This window comes from Chionomys nivalis, chromosome 7 (genome assembly GCF_950005125.1).
Source record: "Chionomys nivalis chromosome 7, mChiNiv1.1, whole genome shotgun sequence".
In the NCBI taxonomy this organism is placed as follows: domain Eukaryota; kingdom Metazoa; phylum Chordata; class Mammalia; order Rodentia; family Cricetidae; genus Chionomys; species Chionomys nivalis.
Genome location: NC_080092.1, coordinates 54,189,144 through 54,215,085, shown reverse-complemented (window position 1 = coordinate 54,215,085; position 25,942 = coordinate 54,189,144). Strand labels below are relative to the sequence as shown.

Genomic DNA, 25,942 nt, shown 5'->3' with positions numbered 1-25,942 from the left:
TCAATTATGTGTTTCCACAAAGTACTTCTCCAAGGTTCCTTAAACAAACACCCAATTCATTTTCCTGACAGGGAGGACAGGTGTCAGGATCCCTAATTCAGGAAGAGGGGGATCAAGGCTGGGTTTAAAAGCTGCACAGAATGAGAGTGCACAAGGAGGAACTGGTTGGAACAAGCTAGCTCTGCACTGGGGTGTAGATCTTCAGGGCAGCCCTCCTCTTTACCTCCAAGTCGCGGAGGAGCCAGGTCTTACTGAAGCCGGTTCCTTTGCTGCATTTCTTCACCAGCAGCTTCAGCAGGTCAGTCTGGAGGAAGGTGGCATGGGTCTCCTCAAAACCGTGAGCCTGCCAAGGCAGGAGCGTGAAGGTCAAGGTCAGCAGAGCGCCAGTCTCTTCCCAGAGCTAAAGGCCCAACTGACCTTCCAGGGAAATTTCTAGTCAGTAAAAAAAGCACTCTGAAGCCGCCAGTGGTGGCACCTGCCTTTAATCCCAGCACTTGGGAGGCGTAGGCAGGTGGATCTCTGTGAGTTCGAGGATAGCCTGGTCTACAGAGCGAGTTCCAGGACAGGCTCCAAAGCTACACAGAGAAACCCTGTCTCGAAAAACCAAAAAAAAAAAAGCAAGCAAGCAAGCAAGCACCCTGAATCTTAACCAAAAATGCTTGACAGTAGGAGGGCTTGGATTTTAGCCTCAAGCATTTTTGGAAAGTAAAGAGGGGAAGTGACATAAAATAGGCTTCAGAAGTGTTTGTTCGGTGAAAGATCACAGAGCAAATGATGCAGTGGCTCATGGCTAAGATTCTCAGGAATCCCACAAGGATGACCCCAGCTAAAACTCCTAGCAATAGTGGAGATAGTGCCTGAACTGTAACCAGATTGGTGAATACATCAACTGTCATCATAGAGCCTTCATCCAGGAACTGATGGAACCAGATACAGAGATCCATAACCAAGCACCTGGATGAGCTCCAGGAATCCGGTCGAAGAGAGGGAGGAGGGAATAGATGAGCAAGGAAGGTCAAGATCATGAACGGGAAATCTACAGAGACAGCTGAACTAAGCTTGTGGGAACTCATGAACTCTAAACCGACAGCTGTAGTGCCTCCAAGGGAACAAAGTAGGCCCGCTGCATGTGGGAGACAGTTGTGTAGCTTGGCCTATCTGACGGGCCCCTGGAAGTAGGACCATGATCAATCCCTGGTGCATGAGCTACTTTTCGGAGCTCATTCCTTATAGTGGAATGCCATGCTCAGGCTTAACGCAGGGAAGAGGGGCTTGGTCTCCCTCAACTTAATGGGCCAGGCTTTGTTGACTCCCCACGGGAGCCCTTTACCTTTGGGACGAATGGATGAAGGGGTGGGTTGGGGGATGGTCGGGAGAACTGTGATTGGAATGTAAAATAAAATTTAAAAAAAATAAAAAAAAATCATTAATAAGATAAAATCCAAACCCTAACCATGGCTGACCAGGTCCTACAAGGCTCCCTGCCTGCTTCTTTGGCCTCAACCCCTCAGCTGCACTTCTTAAAGACCTGGAGGTCCTTCTGTTCCCATGACAGCCATGGCTGGTCTGCTGTAAGGTCTGAAACTTACTATTTTTTTTGTCCATGTTACCCAAGGCTAGCTCCATATTTGCTGCATCAAATTTCCTTTTTTCAAAAGGCTTTCCAATGCAGAGCTGTCTTCCTTGTAGGCAGGTGCCTCCTCTGGCATGGGAGACTATAAGCCTCATGAGGGCATGGCCCTTCTTTCTAGCTCACACTGCACACACAGTTCCATTTGGCTCTTGATAGTTAACAAATATCAACAGACTGAGGACTCATGGTGGTGCACACCTTAATCCTAGCATTCAGGAAGTAGAGGCACACAGATCTCCAAGTCTGAGGCCAGCCTAGTCCATATAGTAAGTTCCATTCTAGACAGGGCTACATAAAGAATACCTGTCTCAAAAAACAAATAAATAAAACTGAATGAGAATTTAAGAGCTCTGCCATCAGGGAGTTAATTTCCCTTTCTATTATAGTGGAAACAGTGAAACACACCATGTCATGAAACACATCAGATACTGAACAACTAGAAGATGAATGGTCTCAGCTGCCCAGAGCTGGAGAGCCCAGCAGGCAAGTCTCTGGTGGTGCTTGAGACCTCGCCATACCCCCGCGACTACCACTCAATGACCTCCCTACCAGAGTTACCACTGAACACTTAAATGTCAAGGGGCAACAAACTCCAGCAGATATCCTTTCCGGGACAGCTCTGTAAGCAAGATCACCCTGCAGATAACCTCAAATGTATTTCCTTGAAAGGTCCTCCCCAGCCCTCCAGCCCACTAAGGCCCACAGAGTCACCATGGGTCAGGGCTTCTCTCCACCCCAAATACTGTCCACCGCTCACCTAGCTGCTTCCTTGCAGTCTAATGGTCACGCGGATCCCTTGAGGCTCCATGGAGCCGGCTCCCTTTATTCCTCCCTTAATTCCTGTGAGAACCTAGAGGAGCTCCTGTCGGGAACGAACTGAAAAACTAGCACTCAAGAGGCAGAGGTAGGCGGATCTCTGTGAGTTCGAGGCCAGCCTGATCTATAAGAGCTAATTCCAGGATAGGCTCCAAAGCTACAGAGAAACACTGTCTTGAAAAACCAAACAAACAAACGAACAAAAAACCAAAACCAAAAACCTGAGACTTGCCAGGTGGTAATGGCACAAGCCTTTAATTCCAGCACTCTGGAAGCAGAGGCAGGCGGATGTCTGTGAGTTTGAGGCCAGTCTGGTTTACAAAGTGAGTTCAGGAAAGTCAATGATACACAGGAGAAACCCTGTTTCAAAAAATAAAACAAAACAACAACAAAAAACCCCTCAAAAAATAAAAACAAACAAGCAAAAACAAAAGAAAAACTGAGACTTAAAACACTTGGAAAATTCTTTCTTCCTTAAGTTATCCTTGTATAAGGTCTCAAGCATTTTTAAAAACAACCCATTGTTAAGCATTCATTCAAATCAGATGGCATTTCCTCCTTGTTAATCCTCTGCAGATGTCAAATCATAGGTAGGTTTGTGCACATGGAAGAGGCTCACCATTACCTTTAGTGTTTTATATAAACCTTTGAGGGCCAAGGATAGGACCCAAGTTGCTTCCACTGCCTCGGGACAATGGCTGTCCATGCTGGTTTGCAGAAGGTGACTGGCAATAAAGGCAAAGTGTTGGGAGTACTGGCTCAGCTGGGCCTGAGAGGTGCCACACTCTTGTCCTCCTCCCTTCTGGACCAGTTGGTAGTCCTTCACTGAAGCATCATGCCAAAAAGGAAAAGAAAAGTACAAAGAGTACAGTTAGTGTCGTCTACAGCCAGGTTTCTCCACATGCCTCACTAAAGTAAGGACTGAAGAAACAAGCCTCCCAGGCTCAGGTGTGGTTGCTATATTTAAGCCCAGTTTGCAGGTGAGCACAAAAGTAGTACAGGACCACTTATTCATGGGGAAACTAAGAGTCACAATGCAAAATTCTTATTACTATGCACAAGCAGGTCATCGCCAAAGTTGTCGTGATGACTGTTCTTGGTTGTCAACTTGATTACATGTGAGATTAACTAAAACCCAAGTGGCTAGGGACACCTGTGAGGAACTTTTTTTCTTAATTAAATCATTTCAAGTGGGAAGAACCACTTCTAATTAAGATCTTTTGGGGTAGGAAGATACACCTTTAGTCTGGGCCACACTTTCTGCTGGCAGCATATATCAAGGGATGCTTGCTATCTGTCTGCTTGCCCTCAGTCTCCCTGGGAGGTCTGATGTGGGATGTCCTTCTCTATATGTGTTGCTTTTATTGGTTGATGAGTAAAGCTGTTTTGGCCAATGGCTCAGCAGAGTAAAGCCAGGTGGGAAATCTGAACAAAGATATATATATATATATATATATATATATATATATATATATATATATATATATATATATAGAGAGAGAGAGAGAGAGAGAGAGTAGGCAGAGTCAAGGAGACACCATGTAGCCACAGAAGGATATGTCAGAACATTACCGGTAAGCCGCAGCCTCATGACAATACATAGACTAATAGAGATGGGTTAATTTAGGATGTAAGAGCTAGCTAAAAATACATCTGAGCCATTGTCCAAACAGTGTTGTAATTAATAAAGTTTCTGTGTGATTATTTGGGTCTGGGCAGGCAGGAAATGAAAGCACAGTCTCGGTTTACGTAATGGTACACAACGTGGGGCACTAATCCACGACCTTGAGATTGAGAGTCTCACAGCAAAACATCGGCCAAACCATTGGCAAAAACAGCTTTATTCATCAACCAATAAAAGCAACACATATATAGAAGGACATCCCACAAAACTGGTCTATCATCCCTTTACTGGCATTAAAGCCTGCTTCTTTGGGATTCTGGTATATACTGAAGATCAGCTGAGACATCCAGAGTCATGGACTGAACAACTACTAAATTCTTGGACCTTCTATTGATAGACAGCCATTGTTGAACTAGCTGGATCACAACCTGTAAGTCAAGTCACTCTCATAAATCCCTTTCTCTCTCCTTTCTCTCTCCCCCCTCTCAATTCATCCTATCATTTCCATTTCTCTGGAGAACCCTGATCAATGCAGATTTTGGTACCAGAAGTGATTCTAGAGCAACAGAAATATAGGGATGAATTTTTTAAGTATCTGGAACAGGCTTTTCAGTTTGCCAGCACCTACAGTTACTGAAGCCTCTCCTAGAAGCTCAGAGTACTGAAAGCCTATGGTGTAAACTATTTTACAAACTTAAGGAGACAAATGCATTTGATTATACAGTTGTGAGAGGCAACAGATTTGGTGACTCTGTATATAAAGCTTTTGACAATTTGCAGAAAAATAAGGAAAATGATGCTCCTGTGTCTTTGGGTAAACTGACAAACGAAAAGGATGAGTTCTGTGATAAGATTAACCAACTCCTAGATCTCAAAATATGGCGAAGGACAACAATGAACTTAGTGATAAAATGGACCATTTCCAGAGGTGCATAAATGGTCTAAAGGTTTTTAAGTGTGCCCTGGAAGAGAATCTTCTTTCCAGCAGCCACAGATTTTGTTGTGGAAAATCAAAACAAAGCCCTCATTATAAGATTGGCTGAATTACAGCAAAAATTCAAGTCGCAGACTCAAAGGTGTTTGGTAGTTAAAAGTTAAGGGGTTAATTGATAAAAATGGAACACTGTAACTTGGGATGGAGCTGTGTGGAGGACCCTATCGAAACCGAGCACCTTGAATCCCAGGAAGGGCTTATCTCACCAGAGCAGTAGTCTCTCCACCCTAAGCAGATCTCATCCCACTTCCTGAAGTACTACTTTTCACCTCTGCTGAGGAAATTAACCCTTCATTGTAAGTTAAAGCAGCAGTGGCTTTCTCTGAAGATGCCTAGAAAGGCAACACTGATGTCCCTCAGGGTCCAACAAAAGTTGCCTCTAGACTATAACCAGATTTAAAGCTAAGCAGGCTCCCAGAGGGGAGTCCAAGAGTAGATGTATTATATTACTAAAGAACTCAAGCAATTTGCTAATAATTCATTCAAGCAGTATGTGTGGGAATGGATTTTAAGGGTGTGGGATAATGGTGGAAGGAACAAAACGGGATTGGGCTGAGTGGAGAATCTAGGTTTAAAATGGATGCTCAGACAGTTAAAGAAGGTGTCTAAAGTTTGTTGGCCAAAACATTTGTCAAGAGACGGCCTATCAAGGAACAGTTGGAGATGCCTGCTAATTCTTGGCTTAGTGTTGATGAAAGGACTTTAAGTGTATAATTGAGTATAAGATAGAAAAACCTCAGCAATAATCACTCACATTTTAAAAGCCAACATTACATACTATGAGATTTACATTATGTGCAATAAAAGTGTGACTACAATAACACAGAGTGAAGCAGATATGGGGCACAAATGCAGTATTTCTACACAACTGCAAAGTGGGATCACATCTGAAGACAGCATAGGTGTGCAGAACAAGCCTCAGGGCCATCTCCCAAGTGCTGACTAAAGCACTGACTACTCTGACACCGGAGCAACAGTTACAGTTAGCGCCAATGACAGGCGTGAAGTGAATCTTTAGAAAATAAGAAAAGTCAATCCAAAAGAAGACAAGAGAAGAAAAAAGAGCTAAGAACAGAAGCAAGTGGAAAACAGGCAAGGAGATAGCAGAATTAAACTCAATCAACCAAAAATACCTGAATAAGTATTGAAGCAAGGGACTGTCAAACTGGATTAAAAAGAAGACTGGCTATATGCTATCTATAGGAAACCAATTTACATGTTTACCATGCTTATTAACTGCTATTACTATTTTATCTGAGACAGGTTTCATTATGCTGCCCCGTCAGGCCTCAAACTCACTATCAGGCTAGTCTTGATTGTGTGATCCTCCTGCCTTGGTGCTGAGGTTACAGAACATGTACCACTATAATCTGCAAAAGAAGTCCAATTAATTGTAAAGATTTGAGCTGGTGAGATATCTCAGTGAATATCAGCATTTGCCACCAGGTCTGATAACCTGAGTTCAATCCCTAAGGCCTCAGGTGTTAAAATGAGAGAACTGACTCCCACAAATTGTCCTATGATCTCCACATATGTGTGCATGTACATAAGCATATGTGTGTGATGTGGGAAGTTCTTCTGTACATGAGTTGCTTTTATTGGTTAACAAAGAAGCTGCTTTCAGCCAATGGTTTAACAGAATATAGCCAGGCTAGAAGATATATATATATAGAGAGAGAGTAGGCAGAGTCAGTGAGACACCATGTAGCTGACAGAGGGAAAAGACGCAAGCTGGTAGCTGGAACATTGTCAGTAGGCCACGAGCCTTGTGATAAAATATAAAATAATAGAAATGGGTTAATTTAAGATGTAAGAGTTAGCCAAAAATATGCTTAAGCTATTGGTCAAACAGTATTGCAAATAATAAAGTTTCTGTGTGATTATTTTGGGAGGCAGGGCAGCCAGAAAAAGAACAAGTGGCCTCTTCCCCCAACAGATTGGTGCACCAAAATGATCTGAAATGTTTGGGGCTGATGCCTGCTACCCACTTCGGGTACAGATGCTTTTGTGCTCACTTGGGGTCTGGAAAAGTAGCTGAGACTATGCCTGTGGCTCAGTGCCTCCTGCCTGAGCAGGTGACGAGATCAGGTCTGTTAGGAGTACACAGGCAGGAGAGCATGGTGAATTCCTGGCACCATACACAGAGATATTTCCAAGACATGCAGTGCACTGCATGGCAGATTTAACTATTACTCATATTAAAAGGGTTTATATGCTGTACACTCATCAAAGTTAAAGTGGTGTGCATCCCAGAGCTAGTGGTAATGGTACCTCTGCCATTTTGAAAGGTGGAGAGAGGTGGAGCCAGTACCCAGGGCCGCTCAACCAAACTGTTTACCATTTTAAAAAGCTTTCCAGGACAGAAAAGGATTACAGATATACCATAGAACAGATTCAGACATAAAAGACCTCTAAATGAGACACAATATGTTCAAAAAATATACGTAGGCTTGGGAGAGAGACGCAAAAGAGTAAAGAGACAGTAAGTGTAATATAAAAGAGTACAGAGAGTCATAGGTTAAAGGAGTAAAGATAATAAAATAAATATTAAACTTGTAGAAAAAGTAATAGACAATGAGACAATCTGCTCCTGGTAGCACCAATTACATCAAGAGCATGATGGGCATCAAAGAGGCTCCTTATGAAGTTTGTTAGCCATTTGGGCAAAGAAACTGCTCTTGCCTGGACTGCTTGATGGTATGCTGTAGGAACTGGACATGCAGGACCTACAGAGAAATGACTGCTGAACTTGCCTCAAGAAGGTGAGACAGTTCTTCGGGGTTCCTGCTTCATGAAAGAGTCTGCCAGACATTCTGTGCAGGACACAGAAGAAAGCAACTGTTAGACTTTGCCATTACAAGGCAGAACAGATCTTCAAATTTCCTGCTTCATGGAAAAGTCTGTTGGATACTATGGGCCTGTGGGCTGAAGATGGGTACTTGAAACATTACAGAAGAACTTTGGATGACTGTCTAGGCAGCAAGATGTCTGTCAATTCTAGAGTTTTGGAAGTTGCTTACAAAACACTTCCTCTTTACTTAGGTAATATTATATCCTTCTGGAGTCTTTGATGGAGTTGAAGAATAGATAGTTATAGTTTTCCTTAGTTATGATAAAAGGTAAAGTAGATATAAATACTGTAACTGTAATTTTGCTTGATACCTGTTTTGTTTTATGTAATCTTGCTATGTTGGGGTTGAAACCTTTACTTTTACTTAGACAGAAAAGGGGAGGTGATGTGGAAAGTCCTTCTGTGTATGTGTTGCTTTTATTGGTTAATAAAGAAGCTGCTTTTGACCAATGGTTTAATAGAATATAGCCAGGCTAGAAGATATATCTATCTCTATCTCTATATCTATCTATCTATCTATCTATCTATCTATCTATCTATCTATCTATCTATCTATATCTCTATATCTATCTATCTCTATCTATCTATCTATCTATCTATCTATCTATCTATCTATCTATCTATCTATCTATCTATCTATCGAGAGAAGGCAGAGTCAGTGAGACACCATGTAGCTGCCAGAGGGGTGAGATGTGAGCTGCTAGCTGAAACCTTGCCAGTAGGTCATGAACCTCATGGTAAAATCTAAAATAATAGAAATGGGTTAATTTAAGATGTAAGAGTTAGCCAGAAATATGCTTAAGCTATTGGCCAAACAGTATTGCAAATAATATAGTTTCTGTGTGATTATTTTGGGAGTCTGGGCACCTGGGAAAGGAAAAGGCGGCCTCTCCTCTCAACATGTGTACACACAAATAAATAAATGCAATTTAAAAAAATTAAACTATCACATGCAGAAATAAGAACTGAGGCATCTTCATTGGTTTCATAGCATGCAAGGATTAGACCATTTTCTTCCATTCTTAGGAGACATAATTATGCTTAGGACCTGTTTTCCTTTTCCTGGTTTTCACATCGACAATCACAGCTCTATTCTTCTCAGTGAAGTGCTTCAAGATGATCACATTATGGGGTTCATTGGCGTTATCCATATAAACACAGCGGGTTCCCACACAGAGGACCTAGAGCATTGATGCGGGAAGAGGCACTTAATTAGGCACAAGCTCAGTCCCTTTTGCTTGCTCGCTCTTCTAAAGCATACAGGGATGGGGGGTCTTCTTATTCACAAGATCAAAGGATTGGGTGCAGACCTGGCACAAAATTAGTTTAGGTGTTTGCCATAGCTTTGCAGGTCCTCACCCCAGTCAGATGAGGCATACAAACTGAGAAAATCAACATGAGTGCCAGAGTGAAAGACAACGGTCTCTGAAGATCTTTGTAACTGAATACATTATAGTTGCCTACTATTATTCAAAGCTGGAAAAATTAATCAAACGTCTAACTGTTGACAATGCAAGTATAACAACTATACAATTCTGAAAATACACCAATACTATAAAAGCAAATTATGCAATTAGAAATTTTTCCAAGACCATTACAGATACATACATACATGCGTATGCAAGAATATGTGTGTGTAGCCAGGCAATGGTGGCGCACGCCTTTAATCCCAGCACTCGGGAGGCAGAGGCAGGCGGATCTCTGTGAGTTCGAGACCAGCCTGGTCTACAAGAGCTAGTTCCAGGACAGGCTCCAAAGCCACAGAGAAACCCTGTCTCGAAAATCCAAAAAAAAAAAAAAAAAAAAAAAAAAAAAGAATATGTGTGTGTGTGTGTGTGCATGCATATGCCCTATAGACTTTGGCAAACAGGCCTTCAAATGCTGTACCTGGGGGAAGCCGACAAGCACCAGCAGGGTAAAGATGTTGGTGTGCTTCAGCTGGAAAGGAAGCTGCTTGATGCAGTGGTCTGTGAAGGTAGCAATGACATCTCGCCACAATGGGGCATTGTTGAGCGACCGAAGGATCTCTGCCATGGAGCAGGCCCAGTCCAAACCCACTCGGCTAGAAGGCAAGAGCTCCAATGTTAGGTGGCAGTGTGTGACGCTATACCCTCACAAACATCACAGTTCACTGTCCTAGATAGTCAGACTCATGCAAAGAACCATCCATTACTTAGCTTAAAAATTACCAAAATGATGCTTTTCACATAAAGACAAGTGAAAACAACAACAAAATCAAGATGTTGCTTATATACTCAGCCTATAAACTCTTCCTATAACTATGTTCTCAAATCTCTGTAAAACAGTGGTCCTCAAACTTTGGGTCATGACCCCTCAGGGGGGTGTCAACCAACCCTTTCACAGAAGTCATCTAAGACCATCTGAAGGGATGGAGAGATGGGTCAGAGGTAAAGAGCACCAGCGGTTCTTCCAGAGGACCCAGGTTCAACTCCCAGCATCCACATGGCAGCTCACAACTATCTAGAACTCCAGTTCCAGGGAATCAAGTACCCTCATACACACATCAAAAAGACCATCTGAAAACACAGATATTTACATTATGGTTCATAATGTAAAGAAAATTAACTATAGGCATTAGGGTTGAAAGGTTTTCTTTATAACATCAGCAAAATTATAGTTATGAGTAACACTGAAAATGATTTTACGGTGGGGTGACTACAACATGCGGAGCTCTAGTAGAGGACCGCAGTGTTAGGGAGGCTGGAGTCACTGCTCTAGAGTGTCCTCTCCACAAGCACACTCATACTCACAGTCCTACTCAGACAGGTGCTTAGAGATGCATATGGACAAATCAAGGTCATTTTCATTCTTTATTTCACATTTGGTATTATGATTATTGTTTTTATAATAAAAACACTTTTTAACCCTAGTGCCTACACTTACTTTTCTCAGGAAAAATCTACCTGAATAAATCTCATCAGAGTTGACTGGCAGGTACTGCTAAGGCTCTCAGTTATTTCTTTTTTTTTTTTTTAATATTTATTTATTTATTATGTATATAATATTCTGTGTGTGTGTGTGTCTGCAGGCCAGAAGAGGGCACCAAACCTCATTACAGATGGCTGTGAGCCACCATATGGTTGCTGGGAATTGAACTCATGACCTTTGGAAGAGCAGGCAATGCTCTTAACCACTGAGCCATCTCTCCAGCCCTGGCTCTCAGCTATTTCAGTGTGGAGCTGTGAGCTGGATTCTCACAGCAGAGCCTCAGCATTGCAGCACACTGAAACTCATCAACAGTGAGCCACAAAGGGTGGAGTGGAGGCTGGGTATGTAAAAACTAAGGTTACCTGTCCAGGCAGACAGCACCCAGGCTGAAGAGCAGGTGGGTGGTCTTCCAGCCATCTGGCACAACGCCATTGTCTGCTGCAGCGAACAGGTTGTGTTTGGCTGAAAGGACCTTGATGACTGCAGTGTCCACCTCTGCTGGCAAAAGACGGACAATTAACTGGCCCAGAAGACCCAGGGTGAGGTGGTAGGTTTCATTCAGGTGGCCTGCGTTGGAGATGACAACCTGAAACATGAGTGGGAGGACGTGTTCCAGGTCTATCAGGGGGACTGTGGGACCCTGTCAACAGAGAGGGGAAATCTCTTTAGTACAAAATCCAGTCAGCCACATCATCTATACATGCCCCCCATTCATGTATTACAACTGGCCTAATTCCAGTTTCAAAAATGACATATGTACAATCTACTGTAAATAAAATAAATATGTTCAAGTATCATCTTTTAAATTTATTTTTTTACTTGTGTGTGTGTGTGTGTGTATGACTATACATATGTAAATGCAGGTCCTCTGGAGCCCAGAAGAGGGAGGGCACTGGATCCCCTGATGCTGGAGTTACAGGTGTTGAACCTCTGGACATGAGTACTGGGAACCAAACTCCACAAGAGTAGCAAGGACTCTCAACTGCTGAGCTGTGTCTCCAATCCCTTCTTATCCCACTTCTAACATTCCTTTATCCTTAAACACTTGCTTTTTTTCTTCCTTTCCTGATGATGTTCATTATAAAGAATTCAAAGAACTAAAAAAACACATAAAATTCAGACTTTGCATCACAGTCCCTCTCTGATCCACCAATGTCAAGCAAGTAACAACTACTAACAGTTGGATGGACAGTTTGCCAACCTTTCTCCATAAACATCTGTAAGCAACACCTGCAAATTATTCTCCCAACCTCCCTCCCTCCCTCCCTCCCTCCCTCTCTCCCTCCCTCCCTCCCTCCCTCCCTCCCTCTCTCCCTCCCTCCCTTCCTTCAGTATGATGTGCATGTATGCACATGTGGAGGCCAAGGAAAGACCTCCAATGTTGGTAACTTGTACCTTGTCTGAGACAGGGTCTCTTTGCTGTTTGCTTCTGTGTACGTCAGACTAGCTTGCCTACGAGTTTCAGGGGATTTTTCTGTCTCCACCTGCACCATCGTCTCCATGAGGAGACACATGTTACTCTAGCCAACTTTTTTCCCCTCACTTTATTCTTGAAAATCTTAGATGCTTTGAATTGGAAGATCTAATAGCAGTATTGATTTTTGATATTATAAACTATTTGTATTAGATTAAACCATCATAAAGATACTACCTAAAACTTCTAAAAGTGTGCACCAGCCAAAACTCTATCCAATTATGAACTGCTATTACGGTTACTTTTTTTTTTTTTAAATTCTATCCAACTTTAAGTGGGTTCTGGGATCCTCAAGCTTGCATGGTAAGCGCTTTACCTACCAAGTCATCTTCTCAGCCTTATTTTTCTTTCTTTAAATACTATCTGCATTTTACTTGGCTTCCAATGCTATATTATTAAAAATGCCATTTAGAAAACAGCTGACTACATTTAAACCATTTATTATTTTCCATAGGAAAAAAAGAGAAAACTGGAGAACCTCTTCAATAATTGTGAGTTAGCATAGTGAGTGTGTTTTAAGAGGGCACTGTATACATACTAGTAAAACAAAGCAACAGTAGCACCAAAAGCTCTTAGCAATAAAAAATGAACCATATTTTGCTAGCTCTGTCTAATTCCTAGCCATGAGAAAAAACAAAATATAGTATTTTTAAAGATGTCAGTTATTCCTAAATTAATATATATCTAATGCTATTCCAAAGAAAATAACTCACCAGATCTTAAAGGGGCAAATTGACAGGGTCTTGCTAAAACATAATTCTAAAATTCACATAAGATATGCACATATGAAGAGTTCATAAAATTATAAAGAATACTAAGGATATAGCTAAGCTAGACTCTTTGAAGATATCAATATTATGAAAGTTACCACAAAAGTGGTAGACAGATGGCTCTGTGGTTAAGAGCATTTGCTGCTCTTGGAAAAGACAATATGGGGTTCAACTCCCTCTAACTCCAGTCCCAGGGGATCCAATGTCCTCTGGCCCATAGCATCTGAAAGCATGTGGTGTGTATAAACTCATGTAGGTGTGTGTGTGTGTGTGTGTGCGCACACACACACACACACCTACATACATGATCTTCAGAGGTAGATGGATCTCTGTGAATGAGTTCGAGGCCAGACTGGCCTACAGAGCTAGTTCCAGGACAGAACTAGGGCTGTTCCACAGAGAACCCTGTCTAGATAAACCAAAAAAGTAACTATAAGAATAAGAAAAATAATTAAAAACAGTCAATCGCATTCATACAAAATGTAAGTTCAAAGGAGAAATTAATTTTAATTCATAATCGTCCCCTCCCTCAGGACACAGAGCTGTTGCTAATCGTTGGTTTTGGCTTACATCTTATCACCATTTTTCCTGTGACTACAACCACCCACTCTTCCAGGAAGAAAATATTGCCTGCCTCTTACCGACTTGATGGGAGGTAACATGGCTGCTAGCAATCCTAAAATCCTCTTCTGGGAACATTCTGCAAACACCTGCTCAGGGTTTGGAGTAACTGCCTTCTCTTCTGCTGTCTGAGATGACACTTCTGGATGTTCAGCATCTGCGTGGGAAAACACATTCAGATTTTGCTGGATTTCACACACACAGAAGGCAACTAAGCCACGACACTGTCCTTGTGATCCTATAGAAGGGAGCTGGATATTCTATAGATGAAATAAGGCGTGGTAATGCATGCTTGGAATCCTAGCACTTGACAGGGTGGCTAATCAAGAGTTTGAGGCTAGGCTGGGCTACACAGCAAGACTTTGTTTCAAAAAGAAGAACAAAGAGGCTGGAGAGTTTGCTCAATGGTTAAGAGCACTGGTTGCTTTCCAGAGGACCTGGGTTTGAACCCAGCATCCACATGGTGGTTCACAACCACCTGTAACTCCAATTTGATTCTCTGCTTATACCAGGCACATACTTGGTACACAGATATACATGTAGACAAAACACCCACAGACATAAAATTATAATTTTTTAAAAAACAAAAACAAAACTCATAAAAATAACAAACTCTATTGTTGAACACTTTTTACAGCCACCTTCTCAAGGAGGCCTTCCTGCTCCCTAATTGAATAGGAACGGTCCTCCCTGTTCCCTGACCCTGCTCTAAACCAGATGCTCTCTAGCATTTGATTACCCTTTAACATTCTGCATATTTGTGTTTGCTGTTCGTCATTTACCCTTCTGATTTTTGCCTCTTTTGTGATATACCTCAAGCACTTAGCAATGTCCCAGAACATGGGGGTACTTGACACTTGCTGCCTATGGACCAGAATGCTGATCTTCAGGTGAATCTGACTCTGGTAGACTTTGAGGACCTGGCATGATGTCTACTGCTTCTGAGAGTTGGCCCTGAAGATGGTGTAGAATCTACTCCCCTCCATTCTATTATAGAACAACCAATGCTACCTGAAGCATCTCCTTCAACCCGACACTATACCTCCACCCTCCAAAACCCCAGCTCCAAGCCCACCACGTCCATCTTTCCACAGCCTGAGGCCTGAACGTCAGAAGCATGCAGCAGAGCACCACAGTAGCTCTTCTGTGTCATCTTCCAGCGCTCTGCACACCTGCATGAGGACTTCTCCTCATGTTAGTTCTGGAACCTACTAAGAGGCCTTTTCTCACAGTGATTTCTGCCTGATGTCAGCCCCTACTGAATATCCTGGCACATGCAATGAGCCTTACATCTCCTTCCACATGGCTTTATACAGATAAAATCTGCTCTAGATCCCAGTCAAGGCTCTCACTCATCACCCTTCTCCTAGGAGCACTTTAAATGACAGTTATTTGAAACCTTCCTGGATTGTGAGTTCCAGGAGGGCAGAGGCCATGTGTGCCTTTGCCTATGTTGGTAGATTTCACCCCGGGATCTCAACAAAGAGAAGGCTCTTGGTAAATGCATGGACTAGATAAGCTAAAGTAAAGTATAGGTGATGCAGGGTTACCAGCTGCAGCTGAACAGAATGGAGAAACCTCAGTTACTGGACAATTTCCAACTGTATGTGACAGTGCAGATGTGATGACGCATGCACCTGGAGAGGAAGGAGGTGGGGTTAACAGCCATATGTTCCTCACCTGGAGGTCCTGGAGGCATGTGAGCATTTGCAGGTGCATCAGAAGTTTGAGTTTGGTACAAAGGGTCCTTCATTAAGGTGAGACTTTCACCTGCCGTTTTCCTCTGCTTATAATCCAAAGGTCTGACTTCTTTATCTGAAGCTCTCTTTCCCTAAAAACAGGAGGAAAATGTAAAAAAAATAACAAAAATGTACTCCATATATTATACTACTGTATACAACTGTTAGTCTTTCACAAACTAAAAATCTTTGGAATTTCCTTAGAAAAATGTCACTAATTTCTTAGAATAAACCACTACTCTACAATAATGATTCTCCCATCACATCCCCTGATCATCTTGGAAGTGCCATCAGAGCTTCCAGGTCACATAAGCAATGGCTGATAACAAATCTTCAGTATATTCTGTTTGGCTTCCAGAAGCCAAGAATGGAAAGTTCTTTGGGGGAAAAAATGAAGTTGTTGATTTTCTGCTAGTACAATAGAGTGGTCATCTTTATATATTTACTTTTTTGTAGAAAAAACAGACACAGGCTGGGAGATGCCTCAGTCAACAAAATGCTTGCCATGTAAGCATGAGGACCTAAGTTTGGATCTCCAGCAACTATGTAAAAAGTCAAGTGTGGTAGAGAGCGCCTTTAATCCCAGCATGGGAGGACGCAGAGACAGGGATCCCTGGTGCTTACTGACCAGCTAGTATTGCTGAATTGGTGTTTAGGTTCAGTAAGAGACCTGCCTCAAAAAGAATAAGGTGAAGAGTGATAGAGGAAGACTCTTGATATTGATGAAAATGTACACATGCATACAGCATACACATACCATAGAAAAATAAAACCCATCTTTATTTACAATCAGAAAAGTATTATATATACTATTCTCTTTAATGCTATTATAAAGATAAGGTTACATCAAATCTACACATAATATTGTTTCTCCTGCCACAGATGAAGATATTTTATTGATACAGAAATGAATATTCTCAGGGTATAGGACAGAGGTATGAGCTCAGTGCATAAGAGGCCTTAATATACAAGAATGAGGATGAGTCAGATCCCATCACTCATATACATGCCTTGTTGCCATCTATGGGAGGCCTGCCCCTTTCTGAACAGAAACAGAGGAGGAGTAGATGTGGGGGGGTGGGAGGAAGATGGGGAAAATGAATGAGAGGAGAGGAGGGAGGAGAGATCGTGGTTGATGTAAAAAAAAAAAAAGACTGGATGTGGCCATGAATGTGTTATACCTGTAACTGCTGCCAAGGGAAGAGGAAGGAGGATTGTTGGGGCTTGTTGATCACATTAATTTCAGGTTCTGTGAGAAATCCTGTCTCAAGGACTATGGCAGAGAGTAATGGTACAGGACACGCAAGTCCTTTTCTAAGATGGATCTAAGATGGAGCTTACTGTGTGCATGGTCTAAACACTTTACATGTTTCTTTCAAGTGTGGACAGCACATAACTCCTACAATAGCCCTGTGTTACAATCACTATTATTATCACCCCCTTTTACAGAATGTACCTGCACCTACACACACACACACAGAGAGAGAGAGAGAGAGAGAGAGAGAGAGAGAGAGAGAGAGAGAGAGAGAGAGAATGAGAATATAAAAGCCAAGCAAGAATGGCCAGTGGGCCATAAACATGGGCTCAATCTGAGCATCAAAATAAATAAAAAATAAAAAATAAAGTCCATTTTGGTGTAAATGAATGAACACATTGATAGATGGTGACCACAATTTGTGGGCAGCTTGCTACAGATTCTTGTAGGATGCTGAGGGCTCACAAATACACACAGTCCCAGGAATAAGGTGAGGACTGCTGTCCCTCCTTGTGTAAGATAATCTGTGGCAGGTTAAAATGTTGTGTGGCTACATTGTTGATGCTGAGAGACTGGCAGGCAGCTTGAGATTATCCTGACCTGGTACCTTGATGGGGTTACAACAGAAACACCAGTGGCTCCTGCAGCATTGGGGAAATTTACAGCATGGGCTAAAGCTCTGAAGGCAAACTTCTGCAAAAACAATCTTTTGTTAAGTTATTTAATATTATTTTAAATTAACAAAAAGATGTTTATTTGTGCCACCAACACAGATCATGCTTGGACCTATAAAGGTTTTTCTGTCGATACACCTACCTGTGTCTACTTGTTAAAACAGTAAACTTTTGGTATTATCTATCTGTTGGCTGAATATAAACCAAAGTTGAGCACTGAAGTCTTCAGTTTCATAAACCATGCTCTTAACTTCTCTGTTGTGCCTCTTTGTGTGACTGGCTCCCTGAATGCAAGCTGTGACCACGTGGCAAAGACACACTACTTACACTGCAGGGCACTAACAGGCTCGTATCTGCTGGCTCCTCAGCAAGCTGAACTTTCGTCTTCTCTAGTTGGTCCTCTGAGGTCTGGATGGACATTGTTCCTGGCAGGGCTTGATTTTTTGAGGTGGAGTCACCATCTGGCAATACACCAAGAAGAGCTAGAGCTTTAAGACCTGGAAGGGGAAGAAACAAGAACACGGTTAAACATTCACAACAGGGATATTATTGGCGAGTGCCACAAAGTTTAACCACTGTATAGAAACAGATGGTTTGGCAGGGGTGGGGGGTGTCACACAAATCATACAACAACATCTCTGGCAGCCTGCCATGCCCCTCCTGATCTCAGATGGAAAAGACAACAGCAAAGGGCACCTGCACTTTAAGCACAATGAAACACTGAAGATACAACAGGTGACAGGATTGTTTTGAAAATTAGAAACTTTTTTTTCTGGTAGTGCCAAGTGACTATTATTATTATTTTCTGAGACAGGGTCTCACTATGTATCTCTGGCTTGCCTGGAGCTTGCTACGTAGACCAGGGTGGCCTTGAACTCGCAGAGCTGTCAGAGCGCTAGATTAGAGGCATGTACTGCATTATGCCTGGCTAGCGACTAGGTTTTTAAATCCCCCTGATAGATAGAGATATCACCCTCCTTCTCTGTAAGTATGATTTCCTGGTATCAATTAGGATGAGGAGTCTACCATCTGAGAGAAACTAAAATGTCTCAGAAGTTCAACATTTACACTACTTTCTTTCCAAAAAAGTAGTCAGAATTACTTCAGTGAAGTCAGAACTAACTCACTATTTTGTTATTTTGAGAAAGGCATCCATGTAGACCCACCTAACCTCCACAGAACTGGATCTGAATGTGCATGGCCACACCCAGACACACACCATTATTTGTAAGCAGCTTTCATCTCGGATACAAGTACATGTGGATTTTTACTTCAGGTATGAAAAAAAAAAGAATGGATTCCTGAGCAAGTGAGAGATTCAAATATTACAGATGCATGGACTCGCAGTTTTATTATTAATGCTGCACTGCCTTGCCAGGGAGACACTTTGACTAACTAAAAGCTACTATGACAACAGTCCTCTCAAGAGAGACTGAGACTTGAGCTCCAGGCTACGCTGAATCCCTCTTGTGTACTACCTCTGAGCCAAGCATAGTCTTTTATGGCTGCCTGGGCTTTTTGTTCAACAGCAAGCAGAGGCAGGGCTGGGGTTCTACATAGGAATACTTAGTTACCTTTGCCCTGGTGAGCCTTCATCAGACAGTCCCCAACCAGCTGCATGCACTGGCTCCGCAGGGTAGCAGCGTTGCTGCGGGCCCGGGGGTCCAACTGCTCCCCATCCACGTGCTCTGTGCTGGTCAGGTGAGCACTATAGAGAGCCAGGGCAGCAAAGAGCAACCAGGAGTAGTTGTGAATATAGGGCTGGATGAGCCTCTGCCGGTCACTGATCCGGATGGTCACCATTGGGTGGGCTGTGATGCTGTGGGTTGGCAAATGGCTGCAGAGACAGGAGAGTTTTAAGGCCTACAGCATTTGTAAGACTCTGACAAAGATACCTAGAACCTCAGGGGAGCACATGCTTTAGTCACCAATTGGCTGTGGTTACTGAAGCTTTAAAGAATAGTATCAACTCTTTCCCCAGAGAAATGAACGAACACAAACACTGGGTATCTCACATTAGCACTTCACAACCTAAAGCCTGCACATGGGAACCACGCTAAGGAAGGCAGAGTTCAGAGATTTCTGAGGGTGTGCTACTGAAGTTTGGTAATGCAATGGAATGCCCGTAATTTAAAAAGATGGATTACAAGATATAGGAAAGAAATGACTTAAGGTTTGAAATGTGTTTTAAGTACTTGAAGGTGAGCCACTGTGTGGTTCCTGGAAATTGAATTCAGGACCTCTGGAAGAGCAGCCAGTGATCTTAACTGCTGAGCCATCAAAGGAAAATATATTTTGAAGCCATTGAACAGATATAACATATCTTTTTACTATTCTGTTGGTTTTTAGGTTAAGCTCCCTAATGCATAATAAAATTTCAATGGCTAAAAAAAAAAAGCAAATAAATAAGGTAAAAGAAAGGGATGAAGTAAGCACTCATGATGCCATCTCCCTAACTGATGAATCCGAGGACACCGGGTGCACTGGACTAATCTCTCATCTTCTAAATATGTTAAAAGTTGTATTAAACAAAACAAAACCTTTCTTTTAAAAAAAATAAGAAAGGGGCCACAAGACAGCTTAGTAAGAAAGGCATTTAGCAAACCTGGTGACCCAAGTTTAATCTCTAGAACCCACAAAAAGGAGAAGAGAGAAGTGACACCACAAAACTGTCTTCTCATCTCCACACATGTATGCACACGTGCACACACACACACACACACACACCTAATAACAATACAAATATTTTAAAGTAAGGAAAGCTAGCAGTATAGCCCAGGTGTAGAGTGCTTGCCCAGCATCTGTGAAGTCCTGGGTTCAATCCCTAGCACCACAGAAAAAGCAATACACCTCCTTTAAGTAAAGACATAGTCAAAAGGTTATGGTGGTGGCAAGACAACTGACATACCCATAGGAATATTTTTTTGCTGCATAGCATCCATAGCAAAGATCAAAGTCATCACACACATTGCAATTCATTCTCCGGCCTATGATCAAACCCTGGCAGTGGTCACAGGTGAACTCCATGTTGACCATTTCATGATCATCTCCATGGCCCTCAGGCTTCACTCCACCTGAAGAAAAACCAGCAGTGTGTGAGGCGGATAAGGTAGAGGGTCCCCCAGAGTGCTAGCAAACTGATCCCAACACCAGAGCCATTTCTCATTTACTACTCCAGAAGGCAGGGGTTCCATGGAAGACTAGAATGCCCCAGTGGTCATGAGCATAACAATGATATTCTCAGCATAGAACTCTGGCAATAGTCCAGCTGACTGATCCCCATTCTACAGTGTCACAGTCAGATCAAATACATGCCAAATTACTACCATGACTACTATTTGGGAGAAAAAGGCCCATGCACTTTGTGAGTTATCTCTTACACCCCATCTCTGATAGAAGTTACACAACCACTGGTGTGTTCCTCTGGAGCACACCAGTGATCAAGTTTCTGTTCTTTTTTGTCACTGCAGAATTATAGGTGAAAATAGACTTCAGAATCCCAGACCCGATGAGTAAGAGAAGAACAGACATGAATAAGACAAGGTACTCTGATCTCAGTCTAAGTCCCTGCTCAATCTCCTCACAGCTGGCCACTTCTGTTTCCAGTGTGACTAGAGTCTCCTAAAGGAGAACAACAGGGACAGTCTCCCCTGACCAAAGCTTTGGCCATGGTAACATCCTAGTTGTAAACTGTCCCTCCTGTCTTCAGACTATTCAATTCCTTAGCCTAGCATCTCAGGGTCCTACAACCTGGACCCTGTCCGTCTTAACTAAACAGAGATACTCAAGGGTATCTATCTAAATTCACTGAAAGCACTCATTCCTGTCCCTGAGCTTGCTCTGCTCTTGATGGTAATGCTATCTTCAGAGTTTTGCAATGCCATCCAGTTTGAACTTCCTTCAAAGATCAATTCTTACCCTATCTCCTCCACAAGGCTTCTCTGTAGAGAGCTGCAATATTTCCAAAATTTTCCAGAAATACTTTGCTTTGCTCAGTTATAACAGCATATGCATTTATTATGTGGATACGTTTGATCTCTGGTAGATTGTATTTCCAGGACAGCAACTGTGTCTTTTACTGCTGGATTTCAAATACATAGAGCCCTCCAGGACTCACTACTGCAGAGAGGCTCTGCCCTAGCACCTATGAGACAAGTATATTAAAGAATATTTCAAGTTTATCTTGCTTGTTCACATATGTTGCTATTTGGAACTACTGGGTGATTCAGTAGCAAAATTTCTTAGAAACTTATCTGAGCCTGCATTAATTAGTCCTGAGAGTTGATCAAGGGCCTCCCCAGCAGGATGGGAGACGGAAGGATGTCAGATAGTAGCAGTAAAGCTCATCATTGAGTTGAGGGAGAACGAACCAGAGACACTGGACAATGTCTCTATTCAGCACAATGAATTTTTAAAATGGCAAAATCATAGAAAGCAGAAATGACTGTTGCTTGTGGACATGGGATTCCCCCTGAATTTTACCAAGGAAACAAGTCTTGCAAAGGTCCATGTCACTGCATTGCAGACATCGGTAGCGATGCCAGGGGGCAATCTCATCACACCCATCACAAGAGATGTCCACATTTAACAGGTCACAGTAGCGAGCAATAAACATGTGCATCTGTAAGGTGAAATGAACACAATTAGCCAACAGCCTTTCTGTTGTGGCCACTGTTCATTAATCAATTCATTCACTCAGTAGAAACCTAGAAGCCCAAGCTTTGTACCAGATGCTAGGATTTGAAGTTGTATAAGCAAGTACCCACTTAGGAATTCCCTCAAGCAAACAGATGATGGTCATACTATGTGGGGAATGCTTTGAGAGACAAATTCAGGAAGCTCAGAGAACACAAAGGACACTATCAAAGGAATCTGGAGGGTCAAGGAAGGCTTTTCAAGGAAGACAATATCTCAGGTAAAACCAAGAACAAACAGATGGTAGTTGGGTGGAGACAGAAGGAACAGCAAAGTCCACAGAAGTTTTGCTCCTGTAAAAAGGGAGCATGACACGGGCTGGGGATATAGCTGAGCGTGTGAGAAAAAAAAAAAGACATGGTTTTTTTTTGGTTTGCCTTTTAAAAAGATGTTATTTTATTTATGCACATGTGTGTGCCTATGTATGTGTATGCCAGCAATGTATGTGTACCTGCAGAAGCAAGCATTGAATTCCCTAGAGATAGAGTTGTGAGCACCCAGCATCGGTGGCTAGAAACAAAACTTGGATCTTTTGGAAGAGCAGCAAGTGCTCTTAGCCACTAACCATATCTCTAGCTCCAGGGCTTTTTAAAGGGGCAATATATAGCATATATAATAGAGTACAGAGGAGGAATAACCAGGTGAAGTTAGAAAGGTAAACTCCAGTAGCCTAAACAGCTAATGTTTAAAAGCAATTTTTCAACAGGAAAGTAATGGCAATAGATCCGGGCACTCTGAAGGTTCCTCTGGTTGCAGAGCAAAGAATGGATTGATAGACCAAGACAAGGGTCAAGGAAGCTGACTATGATACAGCTGTTCAAGTAACTCCATGGATGTAATAAGGGCAGGGACTGAACTGTTAAACAGGATGAGGAAAGTAGGCAGATTTGAGAAGTATTAAGGAGGCAAAGTGAGAAGCCTTGGTGACCAAATTAACAAAGGGACTGTCAAGAATGACATCCAAATGTTTGGCTTGGGTACTTGTTAGACAATGGAAATGCTAACAAGCATCAAAGGAGGACTCTTGATTCTGACACATTAAAACTGCAGGGCATAGTGATGCTTTCCCATGATCCTAGCATTCAGTAGACTGAGGCAGGAGGGTTGCAAGTTTTAGGCTGGTCTGGACCTCTTTATAAGCAAACAGTACTCTGGTTTCTCTTCAGATCATATAAGTTTTTCATCTTTAACTAACTAGCTAACCACACAACTAGCCAACAGACTTTCTATTAGCTAGCTAATTTCCTTCCTGGGAGCAGATAGTAAGAGACTGTTATATGAGCAAGCTATAGAGTTACTAAAAAGTACTTGGTGGTTATAAGGTAGTTCATTTTAGAGTCTGCATATGAGGAAACCGAGTCAGAAAGTCAGTGTTTGGGAGTAGATGTTATGTTGTAGGAGAAGAAATCTGCCAGGTCATCCGAGTACTACAGGATGCTCTCATTCAGACATGAACTTGCAAGAGAGAAATCACAAGTCCCAGTTGGTGTGTTCCTCTTAAGTATCACAGAGGTACTATAATGGGCAGAGCAGCTGGCAAACAGAAAGTACTTAATATGGGGAAAACTAGTGTCTTCATGATACCAGATGTCTGACACATGTAGTAGTGGGAGATGGGACACCTTACATAAAGACAGTCTACCTAAGTTGATTCCTCTACCATGTGCATCATTTAGCTCTCATAGGATAAACTGGAGCTGCTTCCAAGCTCACCTGATTATCATCTTTGTAATTGGAATGCTGCTTGCCTACAGGAGGACAGTGTGCCAGCCCAGAGCATGAGAGTCCAAACTCTGGCAATTCCATTTCTCACTAATTTAATACACTGGAATCTAATAATGCACATCAGCCTTATTAAACACTCTGCTGAGAGCCTAGTCCTATGGAAGTAAGCCACCATGATGGATCCCATCAGGATGAAGACAGACATTGGTCATTGGTCCTGAATGTTCCCAGAAGCCCTCTGGGAGACATCATCCAAGCACACCCAAGGGACACCCTCCTCTCCAAATCCTAGCAAGTCACCCAGATTGCTCTAGTTGAGAGGTCTTACTTTCCTCTGCTTCTCTGGATCCTCTTGAGCTATTTTTTCATACCAGGCTTCAAACATGCCATCCTGACACTCATCCATCCACTCTGAGTTCTGCTTGGCATCAGCGAGCTCATCTTCTTCACTCCACTGGCTAAAAGAAGGATGTAATGAATAAAAGGCATGCTTCTTACAATATCCAAGGAAGTACTAGTTAGTTAGTAGATGCTGTGTCCCCTAAGTTTAACAGACTGGCATTTTGAAATGATGGAAACTGCTTCTCAAAGCCTCAGAGTTATCTGTTATTTAGATTTATGCTCAGAAAACAAAATAAATAAATAAAAATAAAAATAACATTTCTTAAGCAGATTACACTGAGTAGGACAAACCTATCATATGCCAGGTACTGGAGTCAAATATGAAGATTAAAAAAAGTTTAATTGGCGGACAATGAGAGCTGACAAGAGGCCAAGGACAATGGCACAGGGTGTTGATCCTACTTCAGGTTCTGGCTTTGTGGGAGCCTAGACAGTTTGGATGTTCAACTTCCTAGATCTGGATGGAGTGGGGAGGACCTTGGACTTTCCACAGGGCAGGGAACCCTGACTGCTCCTGGGACTGGAGAGGGAGGAGAAGAGGAGTGGGGGGAGGGGGAGAGGGGCGGGAGGAGGGGGAGGGAAATGGGAGGCAGGGAGGAGGCGGAAAATTTTTTTTTTCAATAAAAAAAAAAAGTTTAATTGGGGCTGGAGAGATGGCTCAGTGGTTAAGAGCACTGACTGCTCTTCCAGAGTTCCTGAGTTCAATTCCCAGAAACCACATGGTGGCTCACAGCCACCTATAAAGAGATCTGGTGCCCCCTTCTGGTGTTCAGGCGCACATGGAAGGAAGGCTGTATACATAATAAATAAATTTTAAAAAAAGTTAGTCAGGCATAGTGGCACATTTCAGAAGGTAGAGGTAGTAGAAGCAGGTGGATCTCTGTGAGTTAAGAGGCCAATCTGAACTATAGTGAGTTCCAAGCCAGCTAGGGCTATCTAGTGAAACCCTGTCTCAATAACAACAATAATAATGAAGTTTAGGTTGAGGATATAGCCTAGTTGTGGAATACAAGAAACCTTGGGTTTAATTTTCAGCATATCATAAACATCACACACCTCTAATCCTAGGCAGGAGAATCAAAGGCAATTCTTGGTTATATAGAATGTCTGAGGCCAGCCTGAACTAAACACGACTTTGTCTAAAATAAATTCAGTATGGACATAGTTAGAAGAGCCTAATGCAATCAGCATGAAGAAAGGGTCAGATCCTGTGACTTCAGCTCTACCGATGAGTTCTTATGAGACCATGCCACTGACAGTCAGCCTCTGCATCTGCAGCCTCCACATACATGGGCTCCATATCATTGGATTCAGCCAATATCATATCAAAGATATCTTTTAAAATTTGTCTCTGGGACTGGAAAGATGAATCAGAGGTTAAGAGTACTTACTGCTCTTCCAGAGGACTGGAGTTAAGTTCCCAGAACCCATGTCAGCAGCTCACAACTGCCTATTACTCCAGTTCCAGGGGGATCCAACACCTCTGGTCTCTGAGGACACCTGCACTCATATGCACATTCCCATACACACATACATGTAATGAAAAACTGTGTATCGAACATGTGTAGATCCTTTCTCATCACTCCCTAAATAACACAATGTAAGAGCTACTTACCAAGCATTTACAGTGATTCATAAGGCATTATAAAGTCATCTGGAGATGATTCAATGCATGTAAAGGAATGTGTGTGGGTTATTGAGGGCCTGAAGCATCTCATTT

General features: G+C 42.4%; 1 protein-coding gene across 2 annotated transcripts in view; it reads right to left on the bottom strand.

The window, feature by feature from the left end:
- Zzef1 (zinc finger ZZ-type and EF-hand domain containing 1) overlaps nt 1-25,942 on the bottom strand; it is a 133,653-nt gene that overhangs the window by 18,073 nt on the left and 89,638 nt on the right. For both annotated transcript variants that reach the window (XM_057773736.1, XM_057773737.1), the window contains exons 33-44: nt 24,149-24,278; nt 21,883-22,021; nt 20,309-20,474; nt 18,975-19,237; nt 17,728-17,897; nt 15,413-15,563; nt 13,753-13,889; nt 11,230-11,507; nt 9,806-9,980; nt 8,967-9,099; nt 3,075-3,274; nt 224-343 (exon numbers count right to left, since the gene is read on the bottom strand). In XM_057773736.1, coding sequence (XP_057629719.1) covers nt 224-343; nt 3,075-3,274; nt 8,967-9,099; nt 9,806-9,980; nt 11,230-11,507; nt 13,753-13,889; nt 15,413-15,563; nt 17,728-17,897; nt 18,975-19,237; nt 20,309-20,474; nt 21,883-22,021; nt 24,149-24,278 — 2,062 coding nt within the window. The remainder of the gene's footprint in view (nt 1-223; nt 344-3,074; nt 3,275-8,966; nt 9,100-9,805; nt 9,981-11,229; nt 11,508-13,752; nt 13,890-15,412; nt 15,564-17,727; nt 17,898-18,974; nt 19,238-20,308; nt 20,475-21,882; nt 22,022-24,148; nt 24,279-25,942) is intronic.